The sequence below is a fragment of the Octopus bimaculoides genome, chromosome 6 (assembly GCF_001194135.2).
Source record: "Octopus bimaculoides isolate UCB-OBI-ISO-001 chromosome 6, ASM119413v2, whole genome shotgun sequence".
In the NCBI taxonomy this organism is placed as follows: Eukaryota; Metazoa; Mollusca; class Cephalopoda; order Octopoda; family Octopodidae; genus Octopus; species Octopus bimaculoides.
This window is the reverse complement of record NC_068986.1, coordinates 70,348,436-70,365,044: the sequence shown is the minus strand read 5'-3', so window position 1 is coordinate 70,365,044 and position 16,609 is coordinate 70,348,436. Positions and strand designations below refer to the sequence as shown.

At 33.4% G+C, this 16,609-nt stretch overlaps 1 protein-coding gene across 2 annotated transcripts in view; it reads left to right on the top strand.

The window, feature by feature from the left end:
- LOC106868173 (serine/threonine-protein phosphatase 4 regulatory subunit 2) overlaps positions 1-6,453 on the top strand; it is a 39,206-nt gene extending 32,753 nt beyond the window's left edge. For both annotated transcript variants that reach the window (XM_014913317.2, XM_052968850.1), the window contains 4 exons: positions 1,045-1,138; positions 3,359-3,396; positions 3,605-4,302; positions 4,452-6,453. In XM_014913317.2, coding sequence (XP_014768803.1) covers positions 1,045-1,138; positions 3,359-3,396; positions 3,605-4,302; positions 4,452-5,161 — 1,540 coding nt within the window. In that variant the 3' untranslated portion in view covers positions 5,162-6,453. The remainder of the gene's footprint in view (positions 1-1,044; positions 1,139-3,358; positions 3,397-3,604; positions 4,303-4,451) is intronic.
- The last annotated feature ends 10,156 nt before the right edge of the window (positions 6,454-16,609 follow it).

Below are 16,609 nucleotides of genomic sequence, written 5' to 3'. Positions count from 1 at the left end.
GTTTGTTATCTCCCCCTTTTCTTAGCTCTCATGAAAAAAAAATTTCTAACTTCCAGTCAGCCATTGTTATGATCAGCCATTATTATGATTGACCGTTGACTGAACACTATTCAATTTTTTTTTCTCCGTGTTTTTCTCCTTGTCTCCGTATTCTTTCTGTTGAAGAGCGTAGCTCGAAACGTCAAAGACTTTCCGTATTCGCGAGCGTCATACTAATACATCCTTTTATTATTTACACCACCTGTCCTCGTCTGTTGTTTTTTCGTATATTCTCCCATATATATATATGAGAGAGAGAGATATGTCTGCGATATGTTGATGACACCTTCATACTCTAGCCCCACCTGGAAGATGCCCAAGTGCTGTTAGATCATGTGAACTCAATAAAGCCATCCATACAGTCACAGGGGAAAAAGGAAAAGACAATCAGCTAGCATTCCTGGATGTATTAACAACATGCACGAAATATGGATTGAGGTATCGTCCAGTGAAGGTCGGCAAGCGGTATACGGATCTCCACATTGTGTTAATAACAGGCAAGATGAGGACAAATATCTATCAATTGTAAATAATGTATATATTTCTGTGTGTGTAAATATATATATATCAATCAATATTGTTGTGTCGGGAGATTAATTCTCTTTTAGTTCCTTATAATTTAACACACTCACCTAAAGTAGCCATATCCAGCCCAGATATTCTAACCAGTTTTGTTTAAACTGATCAGGCTCAGCCTCTTACACCTACTATGCAATGCCATTCTAACAATAACCATGTGTATTATCAAAATTTTGAAGCTGCAAGATAATGCATGATGAATTCAATGTAGTATGAATAAATACTCATTAAATTTGAAAGATTGTGGTTGCTAAAGGGTTAAGCTCATTCAATCATGATGATAGTTTATAAAGTTTTAATTAAATTGTATGCCCTATGATTTCTTTAACTGATCACTTTCATTATATAGCATATGAAAAATGTGAAATATTAGTGTATTTTATAATCTGGTCAATTTAAACATTTGATTATATTATTTAATTTCAGTGCCCCTTTTACAATTCAAAGACTATGTGAGCTCATAACTGAACCAACCAGACACTATAAAAGGAGTGATAAATTTCTGAGAGGCATTGAGAAGGTAACGATGTGAATTTAGATCAATCTGCATTAGTTTTCAAATTTATTTTTTGTAATGTCTGCATTTGTTTAATGAAGAGAGAGATTGTTGTTGTAGCTAGTGTTTTGTTTTTCATTTTCATTTGTTTTCACAATGCTTTCATATTTTCATTGGTTGGCTTGGTCTCTGTTTAGTTTTTTTTCTGATACATCTCCCTGTAATACAAATAAAAGGCTTATGTTTGAAACACTATTAGAGGAATTCATTAATAATATACCCAGTCAGTTTTCTTGGAAATTCTCTATATTCTTCACCTACAAATCTTGAACAATATTCTACTTCACAGCAATTGTTTTATTTCTAATATTTTGATGGATGTATATAGTGCAAACTCCAGTATATCAGTATATTTATAATTTTTAAAATCTTTTTTTTTTTTACTTTTATTACATATTAACTAATTATTCAAGATACTTGTTCTTATTGCAAGTATTTTTTTTTATTTTGCAAGCACATTTTTCAGATTTTGATAAATTCACAAATAATTTTATCTTCAATTTGGCATATGGATTATTATTTTTAATTGAAAATATAATTCTTACTTTAGAGTTTAACTAAAGGTGTCCAGAGAAACCTTACCAAAGCAGAAATTGGAGCCCAGTGCAATCAATTCTTTGGCTCACCGGATCCTGTCAAAACCATCCAACCATTGCCAGTATGGAATATGGACATCAAATGATGATGATGAAGATAAAACGAAAATGAGATACATGAAAAAATTCTTGTATCAGTGATAGAAACCTAAATTCATTATGAATGCAGTGAAATCCCATAACTGATGAAACTGTAAATGTCATCCAATTTATTGGCAGTTCTATCATGCATTATACTGGTTCTATGATGATTCAAAGAAGTTTGCTGTAAATCTCCTGATCTTGAATTTTGTCAATGCCATTTTTTTTCTCTTTCAAGTGACCTACCTCTGTACAAGTATTACTGTGCAGACATAGGGAAGTTCAGGTAGTGTAGAGTGGATGTGTGTTTTATGCAAGAAGAATGGGGGAATATGTCGACATTATCCATCAAGAACAGCATATAAGATTTTGGGGGTGCATAATAAGTCCAGAACTGTAGGTGTAGGTATGTGCTTAGCAAGGTAGATAATAAAACTGATGTGGTTTGGGTGAATGATAGAATTAGTGGTTAGGTTTCCATTCATAATGTAATGATAGAAGTATAATTAGGTTTTGATAGTTAATGTATCTCTAATCTCTGAAAAAGCATTGAGGACTAAATGAGAAATGTACCCCAAGAACATTAACCCTCTTGATACCAACCTGCATGAGACTATCCTTGTTATCTATGGTAGAAACTTTTTGTTTTGTAGTAATTTAAATTAAAACCATCCATCAAAATTTCATGTTAATTTATTTTCCAAACACTAGCTTAATGATAAAGCTATTTTACTAAATATATTATTTTAAAGATTGATTAAAGTAAAGGTTGTGTTTCAGCAGAAATATGGTAATGTAAGGGTCAAGTATATGAATGCTGAAAGATTCCGGTGCTTATTGCAAACTTTCAGAAAATATATAACAAAAAATTTACATGAAAAAGAGAAGTGAATAATGAGGAAGATAACTAGGTATTTGATAATAATCATCTACTATGGGGGATAAGGTAGAGCAGAGACCACTTAGATTACAGGCTCTGAGAATGACAGGTGTCAACAAAATAACGTAAAGGCTGTAAGTATTGTTTAGCACAAAGAAACCCTTCAATTTCAAACAGCTCTTCTAGAGGCAAATATTCTTACAAATTCTAAATCTACATGTTATAAAATATTGCTGTCACATTTGTTGGTGTGTATATTCAGAAGTTATTTACTTCATTGATAATGTTTATGCAGTAAAAAATCTTCCAAATCTTGATCTGCCATGTTCTGCTTTTTCTATTACTAATATAATAAACTGTAATAATAGTAATTCACCAGAACTTAATTGCTAAATCTATTTTGCTTCTTTCTGATTGTATTGTTGCTCTCCCTAATCTTCACACCAAAATTTATATGTATTAAGAGACTGCTGCTTTGTGGAAAAACTCTGTTTTAGCATTTCTTTTAAAGACCAATTTTTACAGCCAAGTTTTCTTAAATCAATCTTTCATTACCCTTATTTATCTTCACATGTAGGATGTCCGACACTCTATAAAATATTAAAATAAAATTCTCTCCTTTTTCAGAATATCATGGTTGTTAGCACTGTGGATCCATACGGAAGGTTAGTACATATTTCAGTTGAAAGTACTTGACAATAATTTAACTTCAAAAATTTATATGTCCTTGTTAAAATAACCCATTTAAAGATAGAAATTGAAAACTATTTTTTTCCTTTTGATATCTGTACATTTAACGTTTTGCTCACTTTTATTGTTTCATTTTTAGCTACACATATAACTGTCATAAGATTTGCTTTTCTTTCTCTTTAGAAAAGTTGTTTGTGAGTCACGGAATATTGTTAATGGGATTGATATTAATGGACATACTGCATCAATACGTACCCCACCACACACTCCTCCACCATTGCCTGTACCTTCACCGCCTCTTTGGCAAGCAACTTCCATTGATTCTGCTACCATCTGGCCATCTTCTAAGTCTGATTCTGATAAACCAGACAGTCCGACATACGATGAAAACTGTGATGAACGAAATGTGTCGCTTAGTAGTAGGACATTACCTTCACCACCGCTACCAGGAACAGTCCATTCTACAGATTTAGGTAACAACAATGTAGAAATTAATAACTCTTCAATTGCAGAAGATAAGTGTGATAAAGAGGATTCTTCATCTTCTTTTGACTCCATATCTGATGACCGAGACTCTGTTCAATCTTCTACTAGTAGCAGTGGGGAAGAGTCTACTTTAAGTAGTGGTGATGATAATTCTCAGCAGTCTCCTACTAGTCAAAATGGTCATGAAGAAAGTACTGAACTATCTACAGCGGACAGCTGTGCCAATCATCAACCAAGGGAACTAACCCAGAAAGACCCATCAGCTACTGATGTATTAGCAGATATAATGCAACTAGAGGAAGAAAACAGTAGAAGTAAACTGGAGACTAAAATGGAAGACATTCAAACACAACCAGCTTCATCGGAGAGCAGTTCTATTTCTAACAGTTTCCATAGTGAGTCAATTCTTAATCATTTGTTCTCCTTGATAATGTTAAATTTTACCTATAAATACTTAACTTTTATTTGATTATTTTTCTATTAAATGTTACACTTTCTTTCTCTCTCTTGTACTTATATTTAACCCATTTTTCTTTATTTGCAGTTATATCTGAAGAAACTTCGAAAGTTCAGTTCATTCTTCCAAAAGATATGGTAAAGAACTGTGACAGTTCTGATTCAGTTACAAACAAATCCAGTTTGACAACAAACACTAGCAGTACTATTACTAGTTCTATTACAGCAAGTCATACATGTGCATCAGTACCCACAAATCAGTTACAGCCAGAGCTGTGCCAAGACTCAAGCACTCCACTGTCATCAACATCATCTTTCTCTTCACAATCTTTTCCCTCATCTGCAGATATTTCTGAAACCACTGATGTACCAGTGTCCCACCATGAACCTACAGTAAAGATCTGTTCTTCTGCTAATACCAGCACTTCAGAAGCTGCTACTGTAGCACAAGCAGAGTCTGCTGATAATGCTGACTCGGTTGTTACTGATATTGCTTGTACAGACAATTCAGTTTCTTCTTCTGATGAAATGACACCAGCTATATCAGAAGCTGACAATACCCAGATACCTCAACCAGATGAAGAGAGTAAGAGATGTGAGGAAGACAATGACAGCAACGAAGCATCTTCAGTCATGGAAACTAACTGTTGTCAACCTAATCAGATGCTGCAAAAGGAGGATGGAGGAACTAACAGTTCAGTTTCTGAAAGTGCTGATGTTTCTGCTTCCACTACAAGTGTAACATCTCCCCAAGTTCCAGAATCTAATACTCCAGATGAAGAACCAATGGAGTTATAGCTGAAGAATTTTTACAAGGAGACTTGGAATCATTGTTCCTGTTATTACCACCACAATTGCCCACATCTATGCATCATTCGTTATAAGTTATAATTTCTTTTAACCATTGCAACTTCTTATTGTATTACTTTTCTGGAAGAGAACAAAAAACGTTTATTTTAGCTCTGTTTCTCAAACAAAATAGCTTTTTATAATCCTGACAATTTGAATTTTGTTTTCCTCCACTGCTTCTTTTTATTACTTCTAATACCTGTTTAAGATCAATATTTCTTAAGGATTTTTTAATATTGTTCTATGTTGCACTTATTCTATGGAGCAGTTAAATTGAAATACTCTTTTGTTCTGTTGATTACTTGATATTTTTGTTTTACAAAGTACAGATAGCTTTAAAAGTTTTTTTCGTATATAAATACCTTATTGGTATAAATATTGGTTTATTGAGTAGAATGTTTTAAATGGTAATGGGAGGGTTTAGTACTGATACTAAAAGAATTCAGAAGTGATGTAAGACAAGTTACATTTCAAGATCTTAACCTTTTAATTACATTACTAAATTTGACTTCTTCCCTGGTAAAGTTATATTTTAGATAAAGAAATGAAAATAGTATGATCTTAAATTATCAAAAAGGGTTGGCTTTATGTATCTCATGGTTGCTATATTTCTTTTCTTAAAACTGTTTATTTTTATTTTAAAGAAGTTTTTTTTTTGTCATTATTATATCAGTTTCAGTCCTAATTTTTTTTCCCAACCCTTTTAGTGTTTATGTTCTTTGAAAATATAAACTTTAAGATGTTTCAATCTAGTCCAACTTTTAATTTTTTGTGAAGTGCCCTGTTTTTCTCTCCCAAAGAATTTATAATAAAGCATAACTTGCTTAATTTCAAAACTAATTTCTTTTAGTTCATCCCTGTGTCTATTCTATCTTCAAAGACTTTGGAAATAATTATTTTATCTAAAAGTACTTTTAATCATCATCCTGCCATTTTACTGTTTTTGTTGTGTTGTTCGTTGTCTTTTCAGTTTCATTTTTATGAATAGAACCAAAGTTGATTGTAGAAATGGGCATGTACTCTTTGAACAAGAACGTTTATTTTTTGTTCAGTGGTGGCTTAATAACTGCATATCTTTCAGTAGCATTGTTATTCTGGGTCAAGTTCTTGTTTTCAATTGTTTATAACACTATCTAGTTGGTTGTCAGCGGAGAAAAAACTGTTTTCTTCCAGTCTCAATATTTGACCAACTCAGAGCAACATTCTCAAATAAAGATTCCAGCAAACCACTTACAATATAATGTTTCTGATTTTGTTTCTTTATTTCCTTTTTCCATTTTTTTTCTCTGTGCCTGATTCATCTTGGCATAAATGTATAACAGTCTATGATATTTAGCTGAAGATAAAGCTTTGTTTTGTATTATGTCCTAGAGCTTATATTTAATCTTGAAGCGCAAGTATTTCCTCTCAACCTTTTCACTTAAAATTATAATTTGGAAACCATATTATAAAGGCGTGGTAGCTGGAAAATCAAAACACTGGAATAGTGAATTGAGTTCACATTTCATCGCATACATTGTACTGTTGTTGTCTAGGCAATTTACCTTACGTTCATGGCAAAAATTATGCTCCCAATTGATAATCTTTTGCAGTATTCACAATCCAGGTAGTGGGGTTTCAATGTTTGTATATCTGGCTTATAAAACCAGGTAAAATACATCCAAGGATATTGGTCACATTGGAATACCTGGTTAATATTGGTTTTATGCAGGGTTTTTTTTCTACCTTCATTGATACCAAAAAATATCATAAAACTAGTGTCAGCACAATTGGCACTTACAAAATATTTGCATTAATGTATTTTAATGTCATGAAATCTAATGTAATTTTCATATTGTTTGTATCTTTTTTTTTTTTAAACCTTAAACTGAAAAATGTAAATACTTAGATTTTTTTTAAATGTGAAAATAGGTGTTTATAATTTGCATTTTCTTGGTTAGAAATGACAGAAATGTAAATATCAGGACTTGAACCTAAAGTTCTCTGAATTTGTTAAAAATGTAAACTAAATGCAAGTATCTTACTGTATTTGGGTTGTGCTTGAGCTCTATAATAGTTGAAATGTAGTAGTGAAAGTCATATTTTGAAATATTTCTCATTTGTTTTTCATTACTCTACAATTAGTTCATCAGTTTGAAATTTGGAAACTTGGAAACTCCAACTACGTAAAAATTGTGGAGCCGTATTTCTATGGTAAATAAAAATATAAAATTTACAAGGTAACAACTGTTTACTTTTTTTCTTCAATGCATTCACAAAAGTATGAACTGGTTTAGACAAACATTTCAATTTTGAACGAACAAATATCATCATCATCATCATCATCGTTTAACGTCCGCTTTCCATGCTATCATGGGTTGGACGACTTGACTGAGGACTGGTGAAACCGGATGGCAACACCAGGCTCCAATCTAAATTTGGCAGAGTTTCTACAGCTGGATGCCCTTCCTAACGCCAACCACTCGGAGAGTGTATATAATAAAATTATATGAATATGGTTTTGTAGCTGTGTTCTTACTGAATATTATTAGCTACTACTAAATACAAAGATTCGTGAAGGGAGAAACTCAATATTGTAAAAATATAACAATTCTTTAGGGGAACAATGGAATGTGAAATGGTCTCCCTATGATCATCAAGGCAACTCTAGTGATGTTTCACCGAAGTATAAACTTCACTATATTTGCCAAAGTAGTAATGACAGAATCCGTGGGTTAATGTACCAATATCATATTCCTCAAATGAAAAGCATTAATAAGTTTAGAAAGTGAATCTTTGAGATAATTGCATTGTGAATTCTTGAATATGCACTTAGTAATTTACCTTGCGACTGTTTCTAATTGTAAGCTGTCTGGAGTTGTCTCCCATACTTGCCTTATAAATAAAAAGGCTTTAGGTTTCTAACTTCGTAATCAATATTTCACTGCTGAAGCAAAAATCTTTCCAGACAGTTCTTTCAGTTCATTTCATATGTACTGAGATCAAGTCACTGAGAGAGTAATTAAGGTCTTCTGTTCACTATCCTAATTTCCCACTCTTTAGGTAAAAATTTTATTCCTTTAATTACTCTTTAACAGTGACTAAATATTTTCACTTGATGGCAGTGACTTTTTTTTTTTTTTTTTTTTACTAAAAACCTCCACTTCTATCAGTTTAAATAATTTCCTCCAGTCAACTCTAGCACTCACCACACTCTGTCTCTTATACTTAGTTCACTTTCCTCACAACGGACTTCTCACTTTCTCTATTCTCTTATTTACTGTACTTATCTACTTGCAATCTCTTCTTTTTTAACCTATTCGCTTCCTTCTCCCTTCTGTTGGCTGTAACTTACCACTTTTTCATGCCTCACTGCAACAAAATCTATTGTCTTGGATTTTATTACTGTTGTTGTTGCCAATGCAAACTCTCATTGGTTACCTTGGATTCTGAATTGTTATAATTTCACTACATTAAATATGTTAACTCTAGCTTAACTATAGAAGTAATTAAATTGGTTGAATTATTGAAAAGTAGAACAGTTGAAGAAGCCTTATTTCCTTTCTGAATAAAGTTCACCTTGTGATCAATGTATGTCAGTTGTTTTCTCTTACCTTCTTATTTTATTAATAATAACTAGCAGTACCTATGGGAATTCCATGGTAAATATGAAATTTTGTGGATGGTTGGAAGTTTATATAGAACAATCAAAATTAGTGTTTCTTTTGAAATTGTTTATTCTGTATTATTTTCATTTAAAAGCGCCTTTCAATTCTGGTTTAGGCAGTAATTTAGGGACCATGACTTTCATATTCTCTCAGCAGTTCAGAGGTTCATTTATAAATCTAAGAGTTCACAATAATTACTGAGAGTATTCATGTCACCAACGTAACTTTCAACTATACATTTACAATTTTTTTTTCATGTTCTCTCTCATTTTCATTTTCTATTCTATGGTGAACACAATCTCTTATCTGTTGTAAATACTCACTCTATGATTCATATTTTCCCTTTTACACTTATGCTCCTGTGCTTGTTCTAGTGATTTGACCCTCTGCTTCTCTTTATGTTGTTACCTATACTGTTTCATTCTTTCTCTTGCTAGCTTACATTGTCATCCATATTTTGTAACCAAATATCAGTTTTCAAGTGAGCAGATGGTATATAGTTGCACTTATGTGTATGCATAAGTGCATACACATACTATGATAGGTGATGTAAAAAGTTTAGTTAAAAAAAAAATCGTTTTTCACTTTCCACTCACCACTGCCTCCACTGCTATCACCACCACCACTGTCATAACTTTCAGTAACAAAGTTGGGTTATTTGCCAACCAAGGTTGTTTCATTTCAGTTTAGTTGTTTGTTTATATCAACTTTTCTTGATGTCAATACAAAAAGAATAACAACATCCATGGCTATTTTGCTAAGTTGTTTCACTTTCGTTGAAAGATTTTTGTATTTATAATAAGTTTATTATTATACCTAACGTAAACCTTCTGTCCACCCATCGATGTATTATCAATGTAGATAGACAGACCATCAGAGAGTAGAAAATGTAAGAAATTGAATATTAAAATGTTATTTTCTTATCAGTGACAATATGATGTTTAAAATTTCCCTCTGTTAAACACTTTATATTTCTCTCTTTACTTTTCATTTCAACTGACTTTTTAACCATGTCATTCCCCTCTTCATGTTAGCATTTCTCTCTTTCTTTTCACTTCTGATTTCCACTAACCACATGACAGCATAATGCATTGACTGGCAATAGTACCACTATTCTCTCACTCTCAGCATAGCTACATCTCTTTAACCTCACCACCAGAACATCATCCTCTGCTTAACATTGTATTTCTAACTCTCTTTCTCTATATCTCTTCTTTCAGCTAACTTTTTAAACACATAACTATTACCTCACGTTAACACCGCTCTCCCTCTTTTTCTTTCTCTTGAACTAATCATGTGACAGCATAACGCTTTCAGCCATAGTGTTTTAATATATAGTGTATTAATATATAGATGATGATGATAATAATAATAAAAACTTAAGGGAACCTGTTTCTGAAACAATATTTGATTGAAGGTAACTTGAGAGTGATTGGAAACCAAGGTTATCAAAACCTGAAATGTTCATGTACATGAAATCCATCTGATATTAAGGGCAAAATTGTAAGGAATTCCTTGAGGTATTCATTCTGGCTTACTGAGGCTAGCTTTGCTTTTCAGCTCTCCGAGTAGTTGAAATAAGTATCAGTCTGTTATTAGGTCAACAGTACCAACTAACTCCCCCTTCTTTCAAAATTACTGGCTTTTGTGCCTAAATTGAAAGCAATTATTTACAATGTTTGTCATTTTGTTTTTGTGAGAGGGAAGTAGTATTTTGCATGGTTAGTGTTTTAAAATCATTTAAAGATAATTCGATGAGATTAATATGGGCAAAGTTACTTGAAAATGTTCCCTGTGCTGTTGTGAAGGAAATACTGGATAGATAAAAATTAGAAGATGAAGTAAAGAATTTAGACATCAGACAATATATTTCTTTTAAGCTCATTTACCATTTCAACTTCTTTCCATAATTTATGCAAATAATATATTGTATTATAAAATAAATTAAAATATTTTTCTTAGTTTACTGCTTGTCAATTAGTTTCAACCATGAGTAAATCCAGCTGTTTAGACAACTGAACTACTACTGGGTGTTCCATTTCACATGTGTAACCTGAACAGTCCTTGAGTATAATCAACATGACAGTGTGTGACGAAGCCAGCCATTTGAATTATAAATACAGTCTACTCAGTTTCATTCACAAGGCCTGGATTGATAGTCTTCTGTTAGAAGGCATACAGTAGGGTCAAATTGGTGATCTGTGCCAGAAGTATTTGTCACATACAAACATAGCAAGGGCAGACAATCCGGTCAGCAAAAAGTCAAATTTAACGGATCTTGTTCAAAACGGGGGCACCAGTTTTCATTTATGTTTTATGAAGTGTTTTTGGTACCGAAAGACTTTCAAACTTCGTATACTTATCTATTTTGTGTTATAGAACAGAAAAAAATTTTTGTATTCGGATTTATTTCATGTAAAAAAATTGTCTTATTTTGATAATTTCAACCAATCACTGACACGTATTCAGTTGTTTACACTTACTCCTTTGGCACTTTAAGCGGTGTAAAGCGTATTTAATCTCCATTACTTCTGACATTTTGCAGAGGCAACACACGTGTGTTCGTTTTCCCTAACCCTAACCGACTTGCTCCTTCCCTCAAAAACCATGCCTTGTGCCTATAATAGAAAGGTTTATTAGCTACTGCCAATATGCTTCAGCCATTTTTTGACAAGGAAATAATAATTTTTTCACCGCCGAGAATCGTTTGTTTACGTAGTCAGCACTTAATTTTTACGGCTGAATGGACATCAGTCATTGGTTGAAATTACAGAAATACGACAACTTTAACATGAAATATGTTGCAATATAATAATTTTTCATAAGAAGGCTAAGAGAAAAAGATGTTTTATATGACACATTCTACCAGTGTTCCAAGTTTCAAAGTGTTTCGTTAAGAAAATACTGGTGCCCCCGTTTTGAACAAGATCCAATTTAACTCCTTGCCATATATTTGCAAGTTTAATTTTATTTAGAAAACATACTTGTAAATACTTGAGATGTGGAATTTATATTATGTATACTGTTGTAAAATTTTAGATTTTGCGTAAGATAAATGGAAAAGCACAGTTCCTAAACACGTAACATTTAATCCATGAAGGAAAATTTTATGAATTGTTTCCCCAATCTGCTGTTTGCATTGTAGATTGTGATATCTACATACAGACAGACAATGAGAATAGTGTACCCCTGCAGATCAAATAAAGGGCTAGGCTTGAAATTCCAATACAACCGATTTCAACACAACACCTGAAAAAGTCTGGAGCATTCAACAGCAGAAATGTAAGTGAAAGTAACAATGAAGATGAGGACACCAGCCTAACTAATATAAACAATATAGATAATACTTGTACATATATTTTTGATTTGATAACAAATGTAGAATGTCCCCTCTGTATTTGACTTCCTCTTTTGTTTAAAACAAGGATTCTGAAAAGAGGTATTGTAGTGCTACTATGAAAGGTTATCAGATGCAAAGAATGCTGAGGGGAAAAGAGGACCTTCCGAGCATGGACCCAATAGAGGGACCTGCAATTCTAGTATACAGCAGTATGATAGATAAAGGAGTTAAGGATATGAAGATAGGAAAAGTTCTTGGTCCATCAATGATATTGATGGGTATGGACTAGTTACCTGCATCAGTCAATCAGATTATATAGGAAAGTGTCATACTCAGTGACTGGTATTGCAGCATTATAGTCAACTGTTACCATGGCAAAGCTTCATGCCTTACAAAGAGATAATGATGGGTATTGTTGGACCAGGTTATGCAAGTCCTTGAAAGAGTTATGGTTTGATCGACTTATGCAAAATTTAGCCTCGGAGAAGTAGACTAACTTTTGTGCTGGAGTAACCCTGCTGCACCTTGCATTTGATGACCTGGAAAAAGTCTTTGAGTCCTTCACTCAGTGGTCTGCTGAGTACTGAAGATGTAATGTATGGCTTGTGAGAGCCATGCAAGCCATGTTCAAAGATGCTAACGGTAAGTTGAGAGCAATTAGTAGAGTGACAAATTTAGTGTGCATGTAGGGGACCGTCAGGGCCCAATGCTCAGTCATTGTCTATTTATCTTAGTCCTCTGGGCTAGAGGAGTTTAACCCTTCAACATTTCAACCAGTTATATCTGACCAAAATAATCTACCTGTTTAAACTTCAAACTGGCCAGATCTGGCGTCTCACACTTACCCTAAAATATTCTAAAAATAGACAGTCATGTCATTGAAATCCCAAAGTTACAAGGTAATATATGACTAATTCAAATCAGTGTAATTAAATAAGCATTACATTTGACAGAGAAATCAATACTAAAGGGTTAAAACTAGATGACTATGACCACAATGTTATAGGATTAGAGAAGAAATTTCTGGCATGGAAGAGCCTCTAAATTAACTTGTCAAAGACTAAAGTATAACTATGAAAACAAACAGGACCCTGCTTTGTCAGGGAAATAGCCTTATTCAGTATATGGAATTACTATAAGTTACGTAATAAAACCAATGCAAACTATGGATACAAGAGATGCAGTGGTCATGGGAAAGTTAACAAAGCAGGTTTTGGATGTGGTAGGTGTGCTGGAGCAATAAACATTAATTGTACATGACAAATCAATGCTCTTAGTTGTCCAGTAGGATCCCTAAAGGTATTAGTTTCTCTTACCAAAGTGACTGACCTAATTATTTGTGGAAGAGAATGTTGTAGAAATATAGTAGTCAGAGTAAGAAGAGCTGGAGCTACTACCTCTGCTGGTAACAAAACGTTTCTCTCTCAGAGTAAAAAGCAGACAATATAATATCTAAATATAATCTCCTTGCTATATGGGAGTGAAATAGTGACACTGAATGCAGAGTTCCTGAGAAGACTAGAAAGAAATCAAACAAGCATGCTCTGATGATTATGCATTGTCAATGAGCTTGTATAACAAAGTTCAAATGTGTTGATGGAAAAGTGCAAGAGAAAAGACTGCATTTGTCTGGACATATGATGTAGATTATGGATGAGGTTAAGTGTGAAAAGATGAGTTGATTGCTTACAGTAGACGGAAACTCTGGAGACCTAGGAAGACATGTGATGAGGTGGCAAAGGCTGAATGTTGAGCCTCATGAAGGAGATGACAAAGGACGGAAACAGTTGGTGATAAGCAGTGTTTGAGAAGACCTACCCATCAGCTATGCTAGCATGGCAAGACTGAAGTTCAATTCATGTTCTCTTCTGTTCACCTTGTTGGACATATCACCATGAAGATTTGTTCTGGCACTTTATCACCACCACCACATTTACCTTTCTTTGTGACACTACTCCACTTGCTCATATCCCAACTTTGTAAAAGATCAAGTAGCCATAAATCTCCACAATAAATTTATCCCTACTTCTTCATCAGTCATTAGCTTCTCAACACCTCACATAAAGCAACCACTGTATCTTGTATTTGCCCTCTCAAGCAACAGGGTTCTTTTGTTTTGCAAGTTACAAAGCAACCTCATTAGTACTGGTGCCGTGAAAAAATGCCTTCAACATCCTCTATAAAATGGTTGGCATTCAGAAATGGCATTCAATCAGAGAGCTCGTTAACCCTTTAGCATTCAGATTACTCTGTCAAATGTAATACTTATTTACTCTTTACTCTTTCTTTTACTCTTTTACTTGTTTCAGTCATTTGACTGCGGCCATGCTGGAGCACCACCTTTTAGTCGAGCAAATCGACCCCAGGACTTATTCTTTGGAAGCCTAGTACTTATTCTATCGGTCTCTTTTGCCAAACTGCTAAGTTACGGGGACGTAAATACACCACCATCGGTTGTCAAGCGATTCTGGGAGGACAAACATATACACACACACACACACACACACATATATATATGTATATATATATATATATATATATATATACACACGATGGGCTTCTTTTAGTTTCTATCTACCAAATCCACTCAAAAGGCTTTGGTCGGCCCGAGGCTATAGTAGAAGACACTTGCCCAAGGTGCCACGCAGTGGGAATGAACTCGGAACCATGTGGTTGGTAAACAAGCTACTTACCACACAGCCACTCCTACGCCTATTTATTCATATTGTTTTGAATTATCTTGTAGTTTCAACATTTTGATGATGTGATTATTTATTTTTAGATTAGGGTAAGTTTGAGAGGCTAGATCTGGCTGGTTTGAACATAAGATAGGTAGAATACTTGGGTCTAGTATAAGCAGTTTAAATGCTAAAGGGTTAAAGAATGTCTATGCAAAAATGGTACAGCCTTTATCTTTTTGATCATTTCTGTTGCCTCACATTGGCAGCTATTTTAAGTTAAAATGTTTCTATCATTTGTATAATTGTTCTTGCATTCCAACACAATACTTTTTCAATATGGCATTTCCTAGAGTTTAGTCACAATACTAACTTTTATGAATTACCACATCAGAATGTGCATCGCTTGGTGGTTATGATATTGCATTCACGATTGCAAGATCAAGTTTTGATTCCCAGACTGAGCACTGTGTTGCGTTCTTGAGCAAAATGTTTCATTTCATATTGCATTGCTGTGACTTTGACATCATTAGTGTGGCACACCATGCAACTGTACAAGTAATGTCAATTTGATGGAGTGAATGAACTAAATGTACAGCACAAACAAATTGATCACTAGAAACAAATCATCAGTGCAGGTTGTTCTGCAAGAAATTATGGAATCGTCTATCTTGGACTCGAGAAACAATGCTTTATTTCTCTGACTATTTTCTCTATTTTGGAGACACAGCTGAGGCAGTATTTCCATCAGCATTCTCAATGATCATCAAGTAATATTTCTGACCTAGTCTAATGATAGCACTTGGAATACTACATGTTTTACCAACTGAATTTGAACTTGTCCCAACTGTTTGTTCCACCGTCCTCCACCCACATCTCTGATAACATTTGATGTTGTGTGTTGTAAGATACTTAACTATTAGACTACAATAATCCTTGTCAAGATCAAGAAAGAAGTATTCACCTGAAGATGATCAGCAAAATTAGAGATGGAAATTGTCAAATTTCTGAAATAGGTATGCTTCAATCCATTTTCTGTTATCCATATATATATATATATATATATATATATATATATTTATATAAGGGGCATTACTACAGAATAATGCCACACACTGGACTTCCCAAAATAAACACATTTAGTACCGAATGCGAGAAAAAAACAACCAACAGAAGAAGACCAACTTTCTTTTAAATAACTCAACTATGTATCGACTGATTTCGCGATTACTAGAATGAATCTAGACTCCACTCATCAGCATAGTATTGTTCAGGAAAACATATATAAATAAACAGAATTCTCACCTTACCAAAAACGAACACTCTACGTATCCGACCAAGCAAAGGGAATGAAGTTTATCTGTATAAACTTCATTCCCTTTGCTAAATGTGTTTATTTTGGGAAGTCCAGTGTGTGGCATTATTCTGTAGTAATGCCCCTTATATAAATATAAACGAATAATTATATTCTTGGGAATAGAAATTTCCCTTATGAATTTTTTTACACACTGGCTTCCTGATAAAATTCTTGTAAAAGATTTTTATCCCTTTTTGAATTTATATATATATATAAATATATATATATATATATAGATAGATAGATATCAGAATCTACAATGCAAATAGCAAATGTGGAAACAACTCATAAAATACTTTCCTTCATGTACTAAATATGTCAGGTGCTTAGAAATTGTGCTTCTCCATTATCTTACACAAAATTTGATATTTTCAA